Raw genomic sequence first — 21,068 nt, 5'->3', positions numbered from 1 at the left:
AGCAACCCCTTTTAACAGACTAGAATGTCCCCATAGGGTTTCCTAGGCTGTCATCTTTATGGGAGCTGATTGCCAGGCCTTTCTCCCATGGAACCACTGAGTGGGTTCAAACCGCCAACCTTTTAGTTCACAGCTGAGCGTTTAACTATTGCACCACCAGGGCTACCTAAAACCACATAGATGGTGTTAGAAACCATGAGATTTTAATTTCTGTCTCAGTGAGACAAGGGCCTTAGATGCAACATAAAATATGAAAGTCTGACCTCCTCCTGCCAGGGCTCTGCCCCGACCCAGCCTCGGTTCCTCAGAGGGCTGACCCCCCACCTGCCTCTCATCTTCCAGAACCTTAAGCGAGTGGCGGAAGTGTGGATGGATGAGTACGCCGAGTACATTTACCAGCGCCGGCCCGAGTACCGCCACCTCTCTGCCGGGGACGTAGCCGCCCAGAAGAAGCTCCGCAGCTCCCTGAACTGCAAGAGTTTCAAGTGGTTTATGACAAAGATCGCCTGGGACCTGCCCAAGTTCTACCCGCCCGTGGAGCCTCCAGCGGCGGCCTGGGGGGAGGTGAGTCCGGAGGACAGGGCTGGCTACGTAATTTGCAGGGCCAAGTGCAAAATGAACACACAGGCCTCTTGTTCACAGACAAGAAAAAGGTGCCGTTAAAGGTATGAAATATGAAACTTTTTCCTTTCTTCCATGCTCTCTCCCTCTCCCGATCTCTCTAGACTTGCCATGGTGTTTTTTATTTGCTATTTAATCTTCTAAGTAAAGAAAAGTTACAAGTTTAAATTACTAGCTTGAATTTACCATTCATCTTCGTATTATGCAATGCCACTTTTCAATGGAAGTATAAGAGCATTTAATGCATGTGTAAAATCACTGAAATTGCATGATCTGTATTTCATACCTCATCTATGCATGTGGGAGCCCTGGTGGTGCAGTGGCTAAGCGTTCGGCTGCTAACCAAAAGGTCGGCAGTTTGAATCCACCAGCCGCTCCTTGGAAACCCTGTGGGGCAGTTCTCCCCTGTCCTGTAGGGTGGCTATGAGTCGGAATGGACTCGATGGCAACAAGTTCTATGCGTATGTATTTCAGTCTCACCAGAACAGCGGGAACACTGCGCTAAACTAACTCAGCTGGTTTTACTTTACTTCTTGAGAATGTGCAAGTTCTCCTAACACTCTCTACCTTCGGCTTACTGATGAGTAAGGAAGGACTGAAATGAAAAGGAACTGTGGGTGGCCCTGCTTTCCCTGTCCTCCTGTGTCATCATCTGCTGTGTAGGGATCAACTAATACAGGGAAGGAACCGAGTAAGAAAGGATATGAAAGGGTTCCTCGGTCATTCTTGTTTCTCAGAACACCATTGCCTCCTTTGTGTGTTCAAAGCAAGTTCTGGTTTGAACAGAAAGCATGACGTCTCGGACCTGTCAGTGGCCCCAATTACTCAGTCATAGACAAGGTGGTTTTTAAGGGCACAGTCCCTGGACCACCTGCACCTGGGTCACCTGGAATGGGGCTGTCTTAGTTTCCTAGTGCTGCTATAACATAAATTCCACAAGTGGATGGCTTTAAAGAATAGAAATTTATTTCCTGTCAGTTCTGGAGGCTAAAAGTCCAAATCAGGGTCTCAGCCCTGTTGACTCCTTCCTTGCCAGTAGCCCCAAGCATTCCTTGGTTTCTTGGCTTGTAGACAATCCTCACATGGCATCTGTCTTCTCCCTGTGTGTGTCTCTGTGTCTACTCTGGTCTTTTTAGAACTCAGAAGTAATTATGCTTAGGACCCACCCTACACTGGTATGACCTCATTAACATAACTAAAGAAAACCCCTGTTTCCAAACAGGATCACATCCACAGGTACAAGGGCCAGGAATTCAGTACATATTTTGGGGGACACAGTTCAATCCTTAACAGGGCAAAATTTGATTCCTGGGTCTACTGAATCAAATTTTCTGGAAGCAGGGCCAGGGGGTCTGCATTTCAACAATCCGTCACCTCCAGCACCCCACTACCCCCACCACATGACTCTGCGTGCTCAGAACAGACCAGTGTTTTGAGGAGCTGCTCTTCGTTGACTGAGTATTCCTTCACTGAGAGACTCCAGGCGTTTCCAGCAACCCCAGGGCAAGCTTTATGAAGACAGCCCAGACAACCCCATCTAACATCTCTGCCCTGGCTCCCTCTTCCCACCCCATCAAGGGCCCAGGTAGGCGCCTTGAGGTACCTCACTGGTCCTCTCCTCCCCTCTTCCCTTTCAGATCCGCAGTGTGGGCACGGGGCTGTGTGCAGACACGAAGCATGGGGCCCTGGGCTCTGCGCTGAGGCTAGAGAGCTGTGTGCGGGGCCGCGGGGAGGCTGCCTGGAACAACATGCAGGTAAGGGCTGCTCCGGGGATAGCATCTGGATACTCCTCCCATCTGCAGGCTAGAGGGAGAGGCTGTGGGTCAGCAGTGAGGGACAAAAAATGTCAGGGAATGACTTTATAAGAGCACCATGAGAGAGGAGGCCTTCACTCTGCAATAAAATCATCAGTCTAGACTGTTTTGGTTACAAATGACGGGCACCTAGTCCCAATGGCCTTCAGCAAAAAGAGGGATTTATTGGCTCATGGTCACTGAAGTCTAGACCATGGCATCTGGATCTCTCCGGGGTCTCAACTTCGCTTCCCTGTCTGCTGCTTCATTCTTAGCCTGGCCCTTCCCATGTGGTGGTGGCAGCTGAGGCTTCCAGTCCCCCAGTGGAGGGGCATGTCTCTTCAGGAGCTGAGGAAGAGCCCTAAGGGCTCATGCTTTGGCTCCTCTGAGCCAATCACTGTGGGCAAGGTGATGCAGTCCTCTTACTACCACGCCTGGGTCATATGCCCACTCTTGGGGGTGTGGTCAGCCTCACCTGAATGAAAGGGAGGAGAGGGGGAGGGGGTGGCTTCCCAAGGATGTTACCAAAAGAATGAGGAGTGCAAGCAGCCTCGCAGGAAAAGCCGCCTCTGTCTTTGAGAAGCTGCATTTAGCTTTCCCTTCCTCAGAGCAGTTAACCCAAATGTTAAGAAACCCAGAATCCACTGAATCTGGGTTTGAGGATACATTCATATAGTGTCCTTCTAACTGGATGTTCCTGGCATTTTGGAAGTGTATACTGATAAGCATATTAATGTGGGTCTTCTGTAGAAACAGAACTCAGAAGCAGGGGTGCATGGACACATGCTGAGAATGGGCAGCACCACCTCTCGGCCTGGCACAGACCGCAGCCTCACTGCATCTGTCCCTCCTCTGAAGTGCTTCTTGCTCTGCCTCATCCTTTCTTGATAACAATTCTTATTAGATAGTGGCTCTCCCTGACTAATTTCTGAGTTCTCCAAGATAGTATGTTGCTGCTCCCCCCTCACTCACCCCCAGAGCCCCAGTGAGACCAGGAAGAGCATGGGGCCTAGATAGAGTGTGTGCAGGGAGCTAGGCCTCGATAGCCTTAGTGTGTGGCAGGCAGTCCACACTAATGCCTGAGGAGGATTCACTGAAACAAGCATAGGTGCTGGGTTTATGGCTGGGCCAGTCTCTGCCTTTTGAGAATAGAAACATGGCAGCCAAACTACCCGAGTGGAACCTGTGCCTCCTGGGGCCTCAGCCATCTGAGCAGAGAGCTTCTGTGAACCTGTGAAGGAAGAAATGTGAGTCTAAAACACATCAGGGTACTGAACCATGATATGATATACTGCTCTCTCAATAATCAATAGGACAAAATAGGCAGAAAATAAGGATATAGTAGATATCAGCAACATGGCCAGATCAACAATTATAGAACATTCCACCAAACCACAGCAGAATACATATTCTTCTCAAGTGCACAGGGAACAATTGCCAAGCAGACCCATATTCGGGGACATAAAACAAGTCTTAACGAATTTAAAAGGATTCAAGTCATACAAAGTATGTTCCCTTACCATAGTGGCATTGAATTAGAACTCAATAAAAGAAGGATTTCTTAAAATCCCCAAATATTTGGAAACTCAGTAACATACTTCTACATAACCTGTGGATTAAAGAAGAAATCAAAGGGGAAATTAGAAAGTATTTTGAACTGGATGAAGATGAAAACACAGCATGTCACAATTTGCAGGATACTGCTAAAGCAGTACATAGTGGGACATTTACAGCACTAAATGCCTACATTAGAAAAGATCTCAAATAAATGACTTGAGAAACTAGAAAAAGGAGAGCAAATGGAAACCAAAGTAACGAGAAGTAAGGAAATTATAAAGATCAGCGTGGAAATCAATGAACTAAAAACAGAAAAACAATAGCGAAAAATCAATGAAACCTAAAGCAGGCTCTTTGAGACAGTCAATAAAACTGATAAAGCTTGGTCACAGGGGCAATCTAGGTCAATTGGCATAACATAGTTCATAAAGAAAATGTTCTACATCCAACTTTGATGAGTAGCATCTGAGGTCTTAAAAGCTTGTGAGCAGCCATCTAAGATACATCTACTGGTCCCATCCCATCCAGAGCAAAGGAAAATGAAGAAAACCAAAGACACAAGGGAAATATTAGTCCAGAGGACTAACGGACCACAAGTACCACAGCCTCCACCAGCCTGAGCCCAAAATAACGAGATGGTGCCCAGCTACCACCAACCGCTCTGACAGGGATCACAATAGAGGGTCCTGGACAGATCGGGAGAAAAATGTAGAACAAAATTCAAATTCACAAAAAAAAAAAAAGACCAGACTTACTGGTCTGACAGAGACTGGAGAAACCCCTGAGACTATGGCCCTTGGAAACCCTTTTAACTCAGAACTGAAGCCACTCCCAAAGTTTACCCTTCAGCCAAAGATTAGACAGGTCTATAAAACAAACAGTAATAATCTACATGAGAAAGTTCAATCATGTATACTAGAACAAATGGGCAATACCTGCCCAAAAGCAAAAATGAGAAGGCAGGAAAGGATAGGAAAAAATGGATGGATGGAAACAGAGAACCCAGAGTGGAGAAGGGGAAAATGTTGACACATTGCAGGGATTGCAACCAGTGTCACAAAACAATTTGTATATAAATTGTTGAATGAGAAACTAATTTGCTCTGTAAACTTGCACCTAAAGCACAATTAAAAAAGAAAAAATGATTGATAAACCTCTAGCCAGAATGATCAGGAAAAAAAGAGAGAAGACCCAAGTTACTAATATCAGCAATGAGACACATGACATCACTGTAGATTCTACAAATATTAAAAGGGTGATAAGGGAATGTTAAGAACAGTTTTATGTCAATAAATTTGACAACTTAGAAGAAATGGACAAATTTACTTAAAGACACAAACTACCAAAGCTCACTCGTGAAGAAGTAGATAACCTGAATAGCCCTATTAAAGAAATTGGTGTTGAAATTAAAAACCTTCCCACAAAGAAAAATCCAAGCCATATAGCTTCACTGATGAATTGTATCAAATATTTAAGCAAGAAATGTTACCAGTTCTACAAAAATTCTTACAGAATATTATAAAGGGGATACATTCTAACTCATTCTGTGAGACCAGATTACCCTGATACCAAACCCAGACTATGACGTTACAAGAAAACCATAGATCAATATCTCTCATGAACAAGGATGCAAAAATTTTAAACAAAGTTGTAGAAAATTACATCCAACAGTATATAAAAAGGATGATACATCATGACCAAATATGATTTATCCTAGGAATGCGTGATTGGTGTAACATTAGAAAATTAATCAGTGTGATTGACCATATTGTTGTTGTTAGATGCCATCCAGTCAGTTCCGACTCATAGCGACCCTATGTACAACAGAAGGAAACACTGCCTGGTCCTGCATCATCCTTACAATCGTTGTTATGCTTGAGCCCATCATTGCAGCCACTCTGTCAGTCCATCTCATTGAGGGTCTTCCTCTTTTTCACTGACCCTCTACATTACCAAGCATGACGTCCTTCTTCAGGGACTGGTCCCTCCTGATAAAATGTCCAAAGTATGTGAGATGAAGTCTCACCATCCTCGCTTCCAAGATAGAGTTGTTCGTTCTTCTGGCAGTCCATGGTATATTCAATATTCTTCACCAACATCGTAATTCAAAGGTATCAATTCTTCTTCAGTCTTCCTCATTCACTGTCCAGCTTTTGCATGCATATGAGGCTACTGAAAATATCGTGGCTTGGGTCGGACACACCTTAGTGTCAAAGTAACATCTTTGCTTTTTAACACTAAAGAGATCTTTTGCAGCAGATTTGCCCAAATGCAATATGTCATTTGATTTCCTGACTGCTGCTTCCATGGGCATTTATTGTGGATCCAAGTAAAATGAAATCCTTGACTATATCAATTTTTTCTCCATTTATCATGATGTTGCTTATTGGTCCAGTTGTGAGGATTTTTGTTTTCTTTATTTGAGGTGTAATCCATACTGAAGGCTATAGTCTTTGATCTTCATCAGTAAGTGCTTCAAGTCCTCTTCATTTTCAGCAAGCAAGGTTATGTCATCAGCATATCACAGGTTGTTAATGAGTCTTCCACCAGTCCTGATGCTGCATTCTTCATATAGCCCAGCCTCTCAGATTGAATAAGTATGGTGAAAGGATACAACCCTAATGAACACATTTATTGATTTTAAACCATGCAATATCCTCTTGCTTTGTTCAAATGACTGCCTCTTGGTCTATGTACAGGTTCTTCACGAGCACAATTAAGTGTTCTGGAATTCCCATTCTTTTTAATGTTATCCGTAATTTGTTGTGATCCACAGAGTCAGATGTCTTTGCATAGTCAATAAAACACAGTTATAACATCTTTCTGGTATTCTCTGCTTTCAAACAAGATCTGTCTGACATTAGCAAATGATATCCTTCATTCCACGTCCTCTTCTGACATTAGCAAATGATATCCTTCGTTCCACGTCCTCTTTTGAATCTAGCTTGAATTTCTGGCAGTTCCCTGTCAATGTACTGCTACAACCACTTTTGAATGGTCTTCAGCAAAATTTTACTTGCGTGTGATATTAATGATATTGTTTGATAATTTCTGCATTCTATTGGATCACCTTTCTTTGGAATGGGCACAAATATGGATCTCTTCCACTTGGTTGGCCAGGTAGCTGTCTTCATATTTCTTGGCATAGATGATTGAGCACCTCCAGCGCTGCATCCATTTGTTGAAACATCTCAATTGGTATTCCATCAGTTCCTGGAGCTTTGTTTTTTGCCATTGCCTCAAGGGCAGCTTGGACTTCTTCCTTCAATACCATCAGTTCTTGATAATATACTACCTCCTGAAATGGTTGAACGTTGACCAATTCTTTTTTGGTACAGTCATTCTGTGTATTTCTTCCATCTGCTTTTGACGCTTCTTCGTCATTCAGTATTTTGCCCATGGAATCCTTCAAATTTGCAGTTTGTGGCTTGAATCTTTTCTTCATTTCTTTCAGCTTGAGAAATGCTGAGCATGTTCTTCCCTTTTGGTTTTCTAACTCCAGGTCTCTGCACATTTCATTATATTTTACTTTGTCTGCTCGAGCTGCCCTTTGAGATCTTCTGTTCAGCTCTTTTACTTCATCATTTCTTCCTTTTGCTTTAGCTACTGTACGTTCAAAAGCAGGTTTCAGAGTCTCCTCTGACATCCATTTTGGTCTTTTCTTTCTTTCCTGTCTTTTTAATGATCTTTTGCTTTCTTCATGTATGATGTCCTTAATGTCATCCCACAACTTCTCTGGTCTTCGGTCATTAATGTTCAGTGCGTCAAATCTATTCTTGAGATGGTCTCCAAATTCAGGTGGGATATAATCAAGGTTATATTTTGGCTCTCATGGACTTGTTTTAATTTTCTTCAGCTTCAGCTTGAACTTGCATATGAGCAATTGATGGTCTGTTCCACAGTCGGCCCCTGGCTTTGTTCTGACTGATGATACTGAGCTTTTCCATCGTCTCTTTCCACAGATGTAGTCGATTTGATTCCTGTGTTTTCCATCCAGTGACATCCTCGTGTATAGTTGCTATTTATGTTGTTGAAAAAAGGTATTTGCAATGAATAAGTCATTGGTCTTACAAAATTCCATCATGTGATCTCTGGCATCATTTCTGTCACCAAGGCCATATTTTCCAACTTCTTCTTTGCTTCCAACTTTCACATTCCAATCACCAGTAATTATCAATGCATCTTGATTGCATGTTAGATCAATTTCAGATTGTAGAAGTTGGAAAAATCTTCAATTTCCTCATATTAACAAACTGAAAGAGAAAAAACATATAATTGCCCCAATAAACCCAGAAAAAGCATTTGACAAAACCCAACATCCATTCTTGATTAAAAAAAAAAAAAAAATCCCTCAGCAAACCAGGAATAGAAGGGAAGTTCCTCAGCTGGATTAAGGGGAACAGGCATGTGGTAAATGGTTAACCACTCGACTACTAGCCAAAAGGTTGGCAGTTCAAAGCCACCCAGAGGCATCTTGGAAGACAGGCCTGGCAACCTGCTTCTAAAAGGTCACAGCCTTGAAAACCCTATGGAACCATTATACTCTGCATATAGGGGGTTGCCATGAGTCAGAATCAACTCGACAGCCACTAACAACAACAAATGAAAAACCTATAACTAACATTATAATGGAAAAAGTCTGAATGTTTTCTTCCTAAGATCAGGAACAAGACAGGGCTGTCCAATCTCATCATTTCTATTTGACACTGTATTGGAAGTTCTAGCCTATGCAATAGGCAAGAAAAAGAAAGAAGTCAACCAAAAGGGAAAAGAAGAAGTAAAACTGCCTTTATTTACAGACAATATGATCATCTGTATGGAAAATCCAATTCAGTCTACAGAAAAGCTAGCATAACTAAAAACCGAATTTAGCAAAGTTGCAAGATACAAAGATCAATTGTATCTCCAAATACTACTAATGAAGAATCAGAAATTAAAAACAAACATTTACAATTACATGAAAAAATATGAAATAGCCAGGTATATATCTGACAAAAGATGTGGAATACCTATACACTGAAAACTGTGAAGGCCTCCTGATAGAAATTGAAGAAGCTGTAAATAAATGAAGATATATATATACCATGTTCATGGGTTGGAAGATTCAATATTGATAAGATGTCATTTCTTTCCAAACTAATCTATAGATTCAACACAATCCTACTCAATATCTCAGCAGGCTTTTAATAGAATTTGAAAAGCTGATTGTAAAATTCCTATGGAAATGCAAAAGACCCAGAATAGCCAAAGCAACTTTGAAAAAGAAGTACAAAGTCAGAGGACTAATACTACCAGATTTCAAGCTATATTATAAAGTGACAATAATCAGTCAGTGTGATATTGACATAAAGACAGGCAACAGATCAATGGAACAGAGTAGAGAGTCCAGAAATAGACTCACATATATGTAAACAACTGATTTTTTTCAGAGATATAAGGGCAATTCAGTGAAGAAAGGATAATATTTTCAACAAATGGTGCTGAAACAGTTGTATAAAACCAAAACCAAACCCATCATCGAGTTGATTCCAACTTATAACAGCCCTATAGGACAGAGTAGAACTGCCCCATAGGATTTCCAAGGAGCACCTGGTAGATTCGAACTGCCAACCTTTTGGTTAACAGCCTTAGTTCTTAACCACTACACCACCAGGGTTTCCCCCAAAATGAACTTCAATACATACCCTATACCATATATAAAAATTAACTCAAAATGGATCATAGACCTGAACATAAAACTAAAAAGCTTCTAGAAGAAAACATAGGCAAAAGTGACCTTGGGTTAAGCAATGATTTCTTAGATATAACACCAAAAGCACAATACATAAAAGAAAAGTTGACAAATTGGACTTCTTCAAAGCAAAAAAATTCTATTCTTTAAAAAACACTGTTCAGAATATAAAATGGCAAGGCACAGACTGGGAGAAAGTCTTCGTAAGACATATACCTGATAAAAGACTTGTATCTAGAATATATTAAAAACTCTAAAAATTTTATAAGAAAACAACCCAGTTTAAAAATTGGCAGAAGATTTGTACAGACACTTGACCAAAAAGATATATGGGTAGCAAATAAACACATAAAAAGATGCTGAACATCATTAATTATTAGAGAAATAGAAATTAAAATTACAATGAAATGCCTGACCATACCAAGTGTTGGTAAGGATATAGAACTGTGCACTGCTGTGGGAATATAAACAGTATAATCACTTTAGAAAACAGTTTGGCAGTTTCTTAGAAAGTTAAACATAGAGGTATCATATGATCCAGCCATTCTACTCCTAGGTATTTATCCAAGAGGAAAAAAAATCGATACAAAGATTTATACACAAATATTCATAACATCTTTATTTGTAATAGCCGAAAACTGGAAACAACCTACACGTTCAAGAACGGGTAAGTGGAGTGGTATGTCCATGTAATAAAATATTAGTGAGCAATAACAAGGAATAAACAATCAATAAATGCTATTATAACATGAATGAATCTCAACAAAATTATGCTGAGTAAAAATAAAAGGCAGATTATATGATTCCATTTATGTATAATTCTAGACATTGCAAACTCATCTCTAGTAACACAAAGCAGATCAGCAGTTGCCTAGGGATAGGGACGGGAAGGGGTAAAGGAAGAGATTACAAAGAAGCATGAGGACACTTTGGTGGATGATGGATATGTTGATTATCTTCATTGTGCTGATAGTTTCATGGGTGTAAACGTATGTCAAAACGTACCAAATTATACACTTCAAATGTGTACAGTTTACCGTATGTCAGTTATCTTCAGTAAAGCTGCTAAGCAACAACACCCGAAACAAGCTGTCAGCCAGATGCAACATGTGGACCTGGTCTGAATTCTGATTCAAACAGGCTAACTGTGAAATGAAGTTTATAAAGCAGTCAAGAACACTTGAACTCTGGATATTTGATGGCATTAAGAAATCATTGTACAACTGTGTAACGATAACTAAAAATAGTGCGGTTACATGTGTATGTATGTATATGTGTGGGCATATATACATGTATCTATATGCAGGTGTATATATATGTAAGTGTTTGCATCCACATATATTCATATATACAATAAAGCACATAGGGGGCACAAACATGGATACTTCTTAGACTTAACCAAACACCGTGCAGGGTTGGTTTATGGTGTCTGAAGGCTTAGAACCATAGTCTTGTGGGACAGCTCGGTCAACTGGCATAATATAGTACATAAAGATTATGTTCTACATCCTAGCTTAGTGAGTAGCAGGCTTCTGGGTTCTTAAAAGCTTGCAAGCAGTCATCTAAGATACAGCTATTGGTCTCTGCACATCCAGAATAAAAGAGAAAGAAGGAAACCAAAGACTCAGAGAAAAAACTAGTCCACAGGACTATTAAGTCTACATGAACCACGACCTCATCTATCCTGATACCAAAAGAACCAGATGGTGCCCAGCTACCACTACTAACCAATCTGATAAGGAACACAATAGATGGATCCTGATAGAATGGGAGTAAAATGTGGAACAGAACTCAAATTCTTAAAATGTCCAGACTTACTGGACTGATTGAGACTGGAGGACTCCCCAAGACTGTCACCCTGAGATACTCTGTAAACCTTGAACCAAAACTATTCCATGAGGTTATCTTTTAGCTAAATAACAGATTGGCTCATAAAATAAACAATATCATCTGTCGGTACTGTGCTTTTTTAAAAAATCATCTATGTGAGACCAAACAGTCAACGTATACTCAAAAGCAAAGATGAGAAGGCAAGGACGCAGGGAAACTAGATTACTGGAAACAGAACAGCCAGAACAGAAATCAGGAGAAATATATTTGTGAAAAAATATAACCAATGTCACTGAACAAATTGTGTATAAATTGTTAAGTGGAAACCTAATTAGGTGTAAACTTTCATCAAAAACACAGTATTTAATTAAAAAGCAAAGAAATTATTGATAACTTTTCATTGTTATATGGTACTTACTGAAGTACTTAACACCTGACATGATATGATACCTGGGATTTGCTTCAGAATAATGTGGAGTAGGGGGTAGTTGTGGGGGTACAGCTGTAACATGATTGCCGGGAATTGGTAATTGTGGAAGCTGGGCGATTGGGATGGGAGATATGGTCAGTATACTCTCTCTGGACCTCTGTGTTTAAAATGTTTCATGATTAAACAAATGGGGGGAAAGAAAAGCGTCCCTGGCTTTGATGTCCCTTTCATGACGTCCCTGTGTGCACAGGTGTTCACTTTCACCTGGAGAGAGGACATCCGGCCTGGAGACCCACAGCATACCAAGAAGTTCTGCTTTGACGCCATCTCCCACAACAGCCCAGTCACCCTCTATGACTGTCACAGTATGAAAGGCAACCAGCTGTGGAAATACCGGAAAGTAAGTCAGGAGTATGTGGGGAGAGCACGGCAACCAGCATGATTCTGAAAAAGCAATATAGGGGAGTGCCTGGATGGTGCGGATGGTTAAGCACTTGACTACTAGCCGAAAGGTTGGAGGTTCAAACCCACCCAGAGGCACCTTAGAAGAAAGGCTTGGTGATCTGCTTCTGAAAGATCACTGCCTTGAAAACCCTGTGGGGCAGTTCTACTCTGCACACATGGGGTCACCATGAGTTAGAACTGGCTTGAGAGCAACTAACACCAAAGAGCTGAACCAAAGTTAACACTGTTTTTTTTTTTTTTTTTTTTAAAAAAAAAAAGCAACATAGGACTTCCCAATATAGCTCACTCACTCATTCCACAGACCTACCATGCCCAATTTTCCAGTTGTTCCAGGAAAGCCAGAAATCCAGATTTTTATGTGACATTCCCAGAATCTTAAATGCTGGCAACTTGAGCCTATTAAAAAGTAAAAATAAAAGCCAGCATGAGGACCAGTGAAATTTCACTGGAGATGGGCAGCTTTAGGACCCAGGCCTGGAAGTGGCACACACCACTTCTGCCCATATCCCCGTGGCTAGAACTCAGCCACATGGTGACGCCAACTGCCAGAGAGACTCAGGAGGAAAGCCAAATGGGTGGCGAGCAGCTAGCCAGCCACTTCCTCACTGCTTACTGCTGTTGCTGTTGTTTGACTGTTCCTATCCCCAGCGCTGCCTGCCTGACAGCCTCCCTCTTTTGTAGGACAAGACCCTGTACCACCCCATCAGCGGCAGCTGCATGGACTGCAGTGAAAGTGACCACAGAATCTTCATGAATACCTGCAACCCCTCCTCTCCCACCCAGCAATGGCTGTTTGAACACACCAACGCAACAGTCTTGGAAAAATTCAATCGAAACTGAACCCTGGTGTCCCCTTGGCTGGCCTGGCAGGGGCCCCCACCCTCACTGCAGCCTTCCTCTCCCGAGGGAGGCGAGGGCCCCCTGGGCTCCATGATGTAACAGGTGCTGGCCACGCAGTTCAGGGTGAAGAGGGCTCTTGAAGCCACACCGCCCAGGCCTCCCAGAGCTGCAGCACAGTGTCTTTCTGGTCCTTCAGCCCTTGTGTCTCGGGGATGAGGTGGGAAACAGACCCCACAAGAGGCCCCAGGTGAGAGCTGAGCTGCTTTAACCCCTGCTGGCGTCACGGGAACCCAGGAGGTCCTGTTCAACTTTGTCACCATGTCCCCATGAGTATCCTGCTGGAGGAATGCTGGGGCACTCCTAGGCCACCCAGCAATGAGTCTGCAAGGTTGCCCAGCCCTCAGGTGGCTACCATACCTGAAGGTCTTTTAGAAAGATAGGCAAAATGTGCCAGTTTGGGGTAGTTTTAACAGCACCAATGCCACCCATCTACCAGAAGGGAAAGAGGTCCTCCTCTGGGCCACTGGTTTCTGCCTTTAGTTTCTGCAGGGCAGTCCCTGCTCAGCTTCTGTTCTGTCACAGCCCCAGGTGATTCACTCGGAGGCTACACCTGGGCCCTCAGAGCATTCGATGCTGAGCATTGGCCAGCTGACAGGCATGAGGTCAGAAGAGGGATCTCAGATAGTCCTTTGCAGCCACGGACATACAGGATGTCTCCCCTGGTCTCCGGGTACGTGAGATGCCCGTTTCAGAGCTCTCCCAGCACAAGGACAGCCTCCCCAACAGCTTCTCAGGGCCGTGTTTCAGATGCCCTTGGGCCCGTGAAAAAACCTGGGAGAAGACTTCCAAACTGGGAATGCTGGCAGACTTCCCAGCCCATGCTTCCATTTCTCTCTCCCTGGCAATTACTTGCCTTGAGAGAGGAACAGAGGTGCTCACTTGACAAAGTCTGGAGACCTCCGGGTGGACTGTGGGCAAGACACCTCGCCTCTGACATCATCATGGTTCTAGTTCTCAATAGAACTTTAGAATTCGTTAGAGAACTCTGTCATCCGATCACACACTCTAGGATGCAACATAGGATTCTGGTATTCTAGCATCCAATATGGATTTCTAGAATGCTGTGATTAAAGCAGCCAGCCAAGTGTAATGCAGTCAAGGCAGCCCCCAGCCTAGAGATAATCTGTGAAATCCAAGGTTGGTGATGTTGGTGCAGGAAGACATGGGGGGTATGTGCGTCCATCGGCCCATACCAGAGGCCTGCTCTGCCTTGGTCCTCAGAGGAGACAGAAGCCCTGGAGCCGCCACAGCTCCATGCCAGTCCTTCATGTTTACCTTTTGCTTTGATGATTACTTGTCAGACTCACAGGGGCCTCCCAAACCAATGGAAAGCATCTCTGCAACCAACCTACCACCCACTGGTTCAGAAATGGAAATCGCATTCCACATCCTCCACCATAGCCTCCACCAGCTAGCCCAAGAAGTGCTTGAAGTCAATATTCCAATTAGAGTTGGTTATGCCATTTACCAGTTAAATAACTGAGACATAAATCTGGGAACAGAGCCACAGATCTGCCTTTGAGATGCTGGCTGATCTCAAGGCCATCAGTTTTCCGGGGGGAGGGGGTAAACACTCCCTACCAGACAGCCACTCTGATTAAACGCGTAGCTGGCAAAGGAGCAGTTCTACGTAACCCCAGCACAATTCTGCCCTGGCCCCCTGTCGGCAGGAGAGGCGGCCCCTGTGTTTGGGAAGCTTGCTTGTTGGTCCCTAGTGCCCTTTTCCAATCGAGTGCTACACCTTTAGAAGTGGCAGTCTGTAGAAGGGAGTCCGAAGATGAGCCCCTTCTAGACTCTTTAAGGTAACAAGCATGCAGCCATTTGGAGAGTTGAGTTAGGAGTCATCCTTGGAGAGCAATGCAGCATCATTAAAATAAAACTGTGCCTTTTAAGAAGAAAAAAATGCAAATGTACAGTAAATCCCTAAACTTGAACCATTTCCTAGTGCCTTGCTAGACAAACATAACGGGGCAGGGTTGGGGGTGGGGTTGGTGGTGTACGCAGTTCCTCTTGAGTGAGTGTGTCTGTCTAATTTCCTACTGTCTAATTTCAAGCAGGAGATGTTGGCCCAGAGCGGGATTGAGACTGAGGTGCCCCCTACGGACCAGAGGCCAGAGTGGTTTCAGTTGGTGCAAGCAAATCTCTAAATTAACAAGGCAGCTGGGCCCCTCGCTTAGTCCCTGGCCTGGAAGAGCCTCAGCAGCCCCTGGGAGAGGGCCCTGCATTACCTCACTGGGCCCTGTTGAAGGCCATGCCTGCAGCCCCCACCCCAGCGCCACACAGTGCTTGTCCTGTCCCTTACCATCAAGGGAGTGGGGGAAAACACTGAGCAGATTCCCAAACGGTCCCATTCCCACTGGGCAGCAGAGTTTTTAGTGCGGCCCGGATTCCCATGGAAAGCAGGAGCACCAAGCAAGCAGTCCTCAACCCTCCTCCTTCCCATCCTTTGGTTTTCCTTTGAGTGTGGATTTACAACCGCTACGGGGCTGGGTAGGTCCCCGGAGCACTCTGGCGTTCGTAATTGCTGAGCCCACATAAATCAGTAGGTCCTGTGACTTGATCTTGACAAAGTGTGTAATAGGGGAAGGAAGGAGAGGAGTTCATTGACTGAGCAAGTGACTGGTTGGAAATACAAAACCACTCTTGTTTTCACCTCATTTTTGAAAACTACCAGTCTCAAGAATTCAGGTCCCTGCTAGTACCCCCAGCTGATGTTCAGGAGAGCTCAGGCAGGAACCTGTGGAGGTGCAGCCAGCCGGGTGGCCAGTGGGTAAGAGTCAGGCCCCCATTCCTCTAAAGCTGTTATTCTGAAGATGAGGTTCCAAAACAGGTCATGGCTAGAAAGTACCTGACCGTGCTACCCACAAGCAGCCTTTCCAAAGGGGGACTCCAGAAACATTTCTGAATGCAAACAGCATCTCTGAAGTAAGGACAAGGCCTTTAAGGTGACTCCATTTACAGGCACATTTGTGAAAAGCCTCTCCACCTCGTGCTTCCAGTGGAGCTTGTGCTGTATGGTCCTTTTCAACTTTGAAAACGGTCTGGAAACTGTCGATTCTCCCCTTTAGGAGGAAATAGCTCAGAGGCAGAGGAGGTTACCTCAGCAGAAGGGATCTGACAGAACACAACGTTAGATCTAGGGGAGAAGGAGCAGTCTTTGTTAAAGTTGTAGCATGCACAGCCCCAAAGTGCACATTACATTCATTTTTCAAGCCTCCTAGTTGAGTTGTTTTTTCCACTTGAGAAATAGGTGATCTAAATGGCTCCGTGTTTCTTTCTGGGCATCTCTATTTCCCTAGTCTCTAGAGTCTCAAAGCTAACGTGGCAAAGCACTTTACAGTTGTAACTGATAACTGGAGTCCTTGCTTCAATGATACCTAGTTTGTTTGTAAAGGTTGGGTGATCTTTTATAATTCCTAGGAGGCCGTGCATTTTTAATGTTTTCCGAAGATTTCCAAGTATGAGAGAGGGGCAGGGAGTGCAGTTCTGTTCTGGAATTCTTTTCTGCTTTCAGTGATGCTCTGTGAATACCCAAGTAATATTTCAGTTCGAATATGACCTTGAGCCAAGGCCACTGCCACCTCTGGGGCAGGGGTTGGATCTACCTTCTAAGTGACAAGGTCCTCTTAATCTCTGCTCCCAAAATGGCTTTACTTCACCTGCTCCAGACAGCAGAATTGGGCTTCTGCTCTGTTAATTGGCTTGAAGACAGGAATCCCAAGGGGTTGCAGGCGGGGAATATTTGGGAAGCCAGACTGGATTCCATAGAGAAAACTCAAGGCCACGAACATCTCCTGCCTGGAAAAGTGAACCTTTGTGAAGGCTGACTGACAATGTACAATTGTGATTTTTGTTGAATAAACCTCCAGACTTTCTGTAAAGTGGTCTCTGGCTTGCTCCTTGTCATGCGCCATCTTTCTGTCATTCCCCCAAAATACTTATTGAACGCCTACTCCGTACCAAGAGCAATCATTCTAGAGGGGGAGGCAGATCTAAAACAACTAACCAAGCTGAGTTCAGATGGTAATCGGGCTATAAAGAATGTAAAGCAAGTGATATTTTAGAGACTGAGGTAGGGTCAACATTAGGGAGGATGGTAAAAAGACATGAGGGAGTGAGACAAGAGGCGATCTGGGGTAAGCGTGTTCCAGGCAGAACTGTTGGAGGACTAGTGTTGGAAGAACTGAAGGAGGTGAGCTCAAAGAGGTAGGCAGGGCAGCTCACGAAGGGCCTTACACTCAGTACTCAAGAATAGAGGCTTTAAAAAGGACAGTGACAATATGAAATAAGCTTAACTCATTCCTAATGCTCACCCCATCAGCCACAAGTCCTTGCTTACCAAAACATTTGATGCTGTTGGGTATTAGGTTTGACTAATACTATGTGGTGGAAACAGCACTGGTTGGCCCAGCAATGCAGGAAGCATCAAAAGCTGATGGAAGAAATACACAGAGTCACTGTAGCAAAAAGAATTGGTGAACGTTCAACCATTTCAAGAGGTAACGTATGATCAAGAACTGATAGTACTGAAGAAGTCCAAGCTACACTGAAGGAATTGGTGAAAAACAAGGCTGCAGGAATTAGTGGAATACCAGATTAGATGTTTTCAACAAACAGATGTAATGCTGGAAGTGCTTACTTGTCTATGCCAAGAAATTTGGAAGAGAGCTACCAGGCCAACTGACTGGAAGAGATCCATGTTTGTGCCCATCCAAAGAAAGGTGATCCAACAGAATGCAGAAAGTATCGAACAATACCGTTAATATCACACACAAGTAATAATTTTACTGAAGATCATTCAAAAATGTTTGCAGTAATACAGTGACAGAGAAATGCCAGAAGTTCAAGCCAGATTCAGAAGAGAATGTGGAACCAGGGATATCATTGCTGATGTCAGATGGATCTTGGCTGAAAGCAGAGGGTACCAGAAAGATGTTTACCTGTGTTGTTATTGACTATGCAAAGGCATTTGACTGTGTGGATCATAGAAATTTTGGATAACATTGGAAAGAATGGGAATTCCAGAACACTTAATTGTGCTCATGAGGAACCTGTACATAGACCAAGAGGCAGTCGTTCGAACAGAACAAGGGGATACTGCATGGTTTAAAATCAGGAAAGGTGTGTGTCAGGGTTGTATCCTTTCGACATATTTATTCAATCCGTATGCTGAGCAAATAATCAGAGAAGCTGGACTATATGAAGAAGAATGGGGAATCATACTGGAGGAAGACTCATTAACAACCTGCGGTATGCAGATGACACAACCTTGGTTGCCGAAAGCAAAGAGGACTTGAAGCAGTTACTGATGAAGATCAAAGACTACAGCCTTCAGTATGGATTACACCTCAGTGTAAAGAAACCAAAAATCCTCACAACTGGACCAATAAGCAACATCATGATAAACAGAAAATATTGAAGTTGTCAAGGATTTCATTTTACTTGGATCCACAATCAACACCCATGGAAGCAGCAGTCAAGAAATCAAACGATGTATTGCATTGGGCAAATCTGTTGCAAAAGATCTCTTTAAAGTGTTCAAAAGCAAAGATATCACTTTGAGGACCAAGGTGCACCCGCCCCAAGCCGTGGTATTTTCAGTCACTTCATGTGCAGGCAAAAAAGCTGGACAATGAATAAGGAAGACCGAAGAAGAATTGATGGGTTTGAATTATGGTGTTGGCGAAGAATATTGAATATGCCGTGAACTGCCAGAAGAACAAACAAATCTGTCTTAGAAGTACAGCCAGAATGCTCCTTAGAAGCAAGGATGGTGAGACTTATGTCTCACATACTTTGGATGTGTTATCAGGAAGAACCAGTACCTGGGGAAGGACATCATGCTTGGTAAAGTAGAGGGTCAGCGAAAAAGAGGAAGATCCTCTATGGATGGAATGACACAGTGGCTGCAACAACAGGCTCAAACGTAGCAAGGATTGTGAGGCTGGCACAGGACCAGGCAGTGTTTTGTTCTGTACTACACAGGGTCACTATGAATCGGAACCGACTCCACGGCACCTGACAACATAAATACCATGTGGTAGAAACAGCATTGCCTGGCCCAGCTCTGCAACAAATTCAGTGCGACCTTCTGCAAATCCTGCCCCCACCCCCTCCACCAGACCTCAGTTTCTGCAGTACAATGACAAGATTTTGGATGGGGCTTCCAGCTCCACCGTCCTGTAGTTGAGTCTTGCTTTGGGGCTGCAGATGACCACAGAGGGTGCTGTGGACCATGGCTTGAAGAAGGATGATTAACTGAAAAGGGCAATCTGTTCACTGGCTTCTGCGACAGGTTTCAATTCTGGAATCAGGTCTTCTTAATTGTCCTCGGGGCCTTAGAACACTATCCCAAATTCTTCATTTTGCATATGAGAAAATTGAGGCCCAAAGAAGTTCCTGACCCAAAATGACATAGTGGTGGGTGGCATAGTCCAGGTTTTCAGTATCCCCACACTCCCATGTTATCTTCACAAAATACCACCCTGTGGCTTTGTACACCTGTGGAAAGATTCCATTCTTAAACCCCTTCCTACCTGTTGTCCCCTCAAACTTTCAGAAGAATTGAGTGAGACAAAATATTAGCTGTTTATTTATTCAATAAAAATGTTTTAAGTGCCTACTACATGCCAGGCACCCTGCTAGTTCCCAAGATGCATGGATGAGCCAAAACAGACATAGTCCCTGCTCTCATTGAGGTTACAGTCTAGTTGATAAAATATATTAATCAAATGACTGTTAAAATTAGTAGATAGTTAGGATTTTGGTAAGTTCTTCAAAGGAGAGGAGCATATAAGTATGTTATGGGAACTTTAGCAGGGAAGTCATGAAACATGTTGAATCAGTCAAGGTCCTGGCAGTAAATAGCCCACTCACGAGGTAACATAAAAGAGTTAACGAAAGGACTATTTAAGAATTGTGGACAGAGTTAAGGAAACAAACAGGGATAGCAAAGCACCTAGGGACTAGCAAAAATGGGAAGCTGTTAGCACTCCTAAGTCTGAAGAGGCAACAGCAGGCAGCTGTGTTACTGGAACCCAGAGAGAGCTGTAGGCATGGGAGAGGAGCTTTCCAACAGGAGCTGCAACTGTAGGTCAAAAAAATGCAGCCACTGCCAAAAAAGGAAGGGTATGCCATAAATAAATACCCCATCGTCTCTCTTCTCCCACCTTCCAATATCCTGCCATTCCCTGCCTCCCACTAGCTAAACCAAGCCAAAACCAGAGGGCAAGGGAGCCTAGGTGATGCAGTCCATGGATGTTGGCCTCCTGGGGCACAGAGCTGGGCAGAGAATAGAATAGAACAAATGGAGAATAACCAGCATGTTTGCTTGTGGAAGTAGCAACAGGACTGAGACCTAACAAAAGGGCAGCAGCTTCATAGGTGAAGAAGGGAAGAAAGGGGTGATTTCAGCAAAAACGGTGGAATGAGGGCCTCTGAAAATTCCACAAAAGCAACGAGAAAACTGGCAAAAATTATTAGAATCAATTTTTTCAGAACTCTGGAAATTAACCAAAAGCTAGCAACAATCTGGGGAGCATTTTTTCAAAAAGAAAAAGGTCAATCTCTGTAAGAACAGCCAACTTTTTTGGAGCTGGCTTAACTTGCCTTATTCCCATCACTCTCTCCAGCTCTGCAATAGCCTTGAAAACCAACAACCCACAATCATGGTGAAAACCAGCAGCCTGAGAGCCACCTGATAGGCCAGAATGGGACTGGAGCTCCTTCAAAGTCTCATTTC

General features: G+C 43.6%; 1 protein-coding gene across 2 annotated transcripts in view; it reads left to right on the top strand.

The window, feature by feature from the left end:
• The window catches only part of GALNT10 (polypeptide N-acetylgalactosaminyltransferase 10), a 279,243-nt gene extending 261,766 nt beyond the window's left edge, over positions 1-17,477 (top strand). For both annotated transcript variants that reach the window (XM_004371277.2, XM_023726591.1), the window contains 4 exons: positions 343-564; positions 2,259-2,375; positions 12,213-12,362; positions 13,109-17,477. In XM_004371277.2, coding sequence (XP_004371334.1) covers positions 343-564; positions 2,259-2,375; positions 12,213-12,362; positions 13,109-13,267 — 648 coding nt within the window. In that variant the 3' untranslated portion in view covers positions 13,268-17,477. The remainder of the gene's footprint in view (positions 1-342; positions 565-2,258; positions 2,376-12,212; positions 12,363-13,108) is intronic.
• The last annotated feature ends 3,591 nt before the right edge of the window (positions 17,478-21,068 follow it).

This window comes from Trichechus manatus, unplaced genomic scaffold, assembly GCF_000243295.1.
Source record: "Trichechus manatus latirostris isolate Lorelei unplaced genomic scaffold, TriManLat1.0 scaffold00011, whole genome shotgun sequence".
In the NCBI taxonomy this organism is placed as follows: domain Eukaryota; kingdom Metazoa; phylum Chordata; class Mammalia; order Sirenia; family Trichechidae; genus Trichechus; species Trichechus manatus.
Note: the sequence above shows the minus strand (reverse complement) of the source record. Positions and strands in the feature narration are given on the sequence as shown.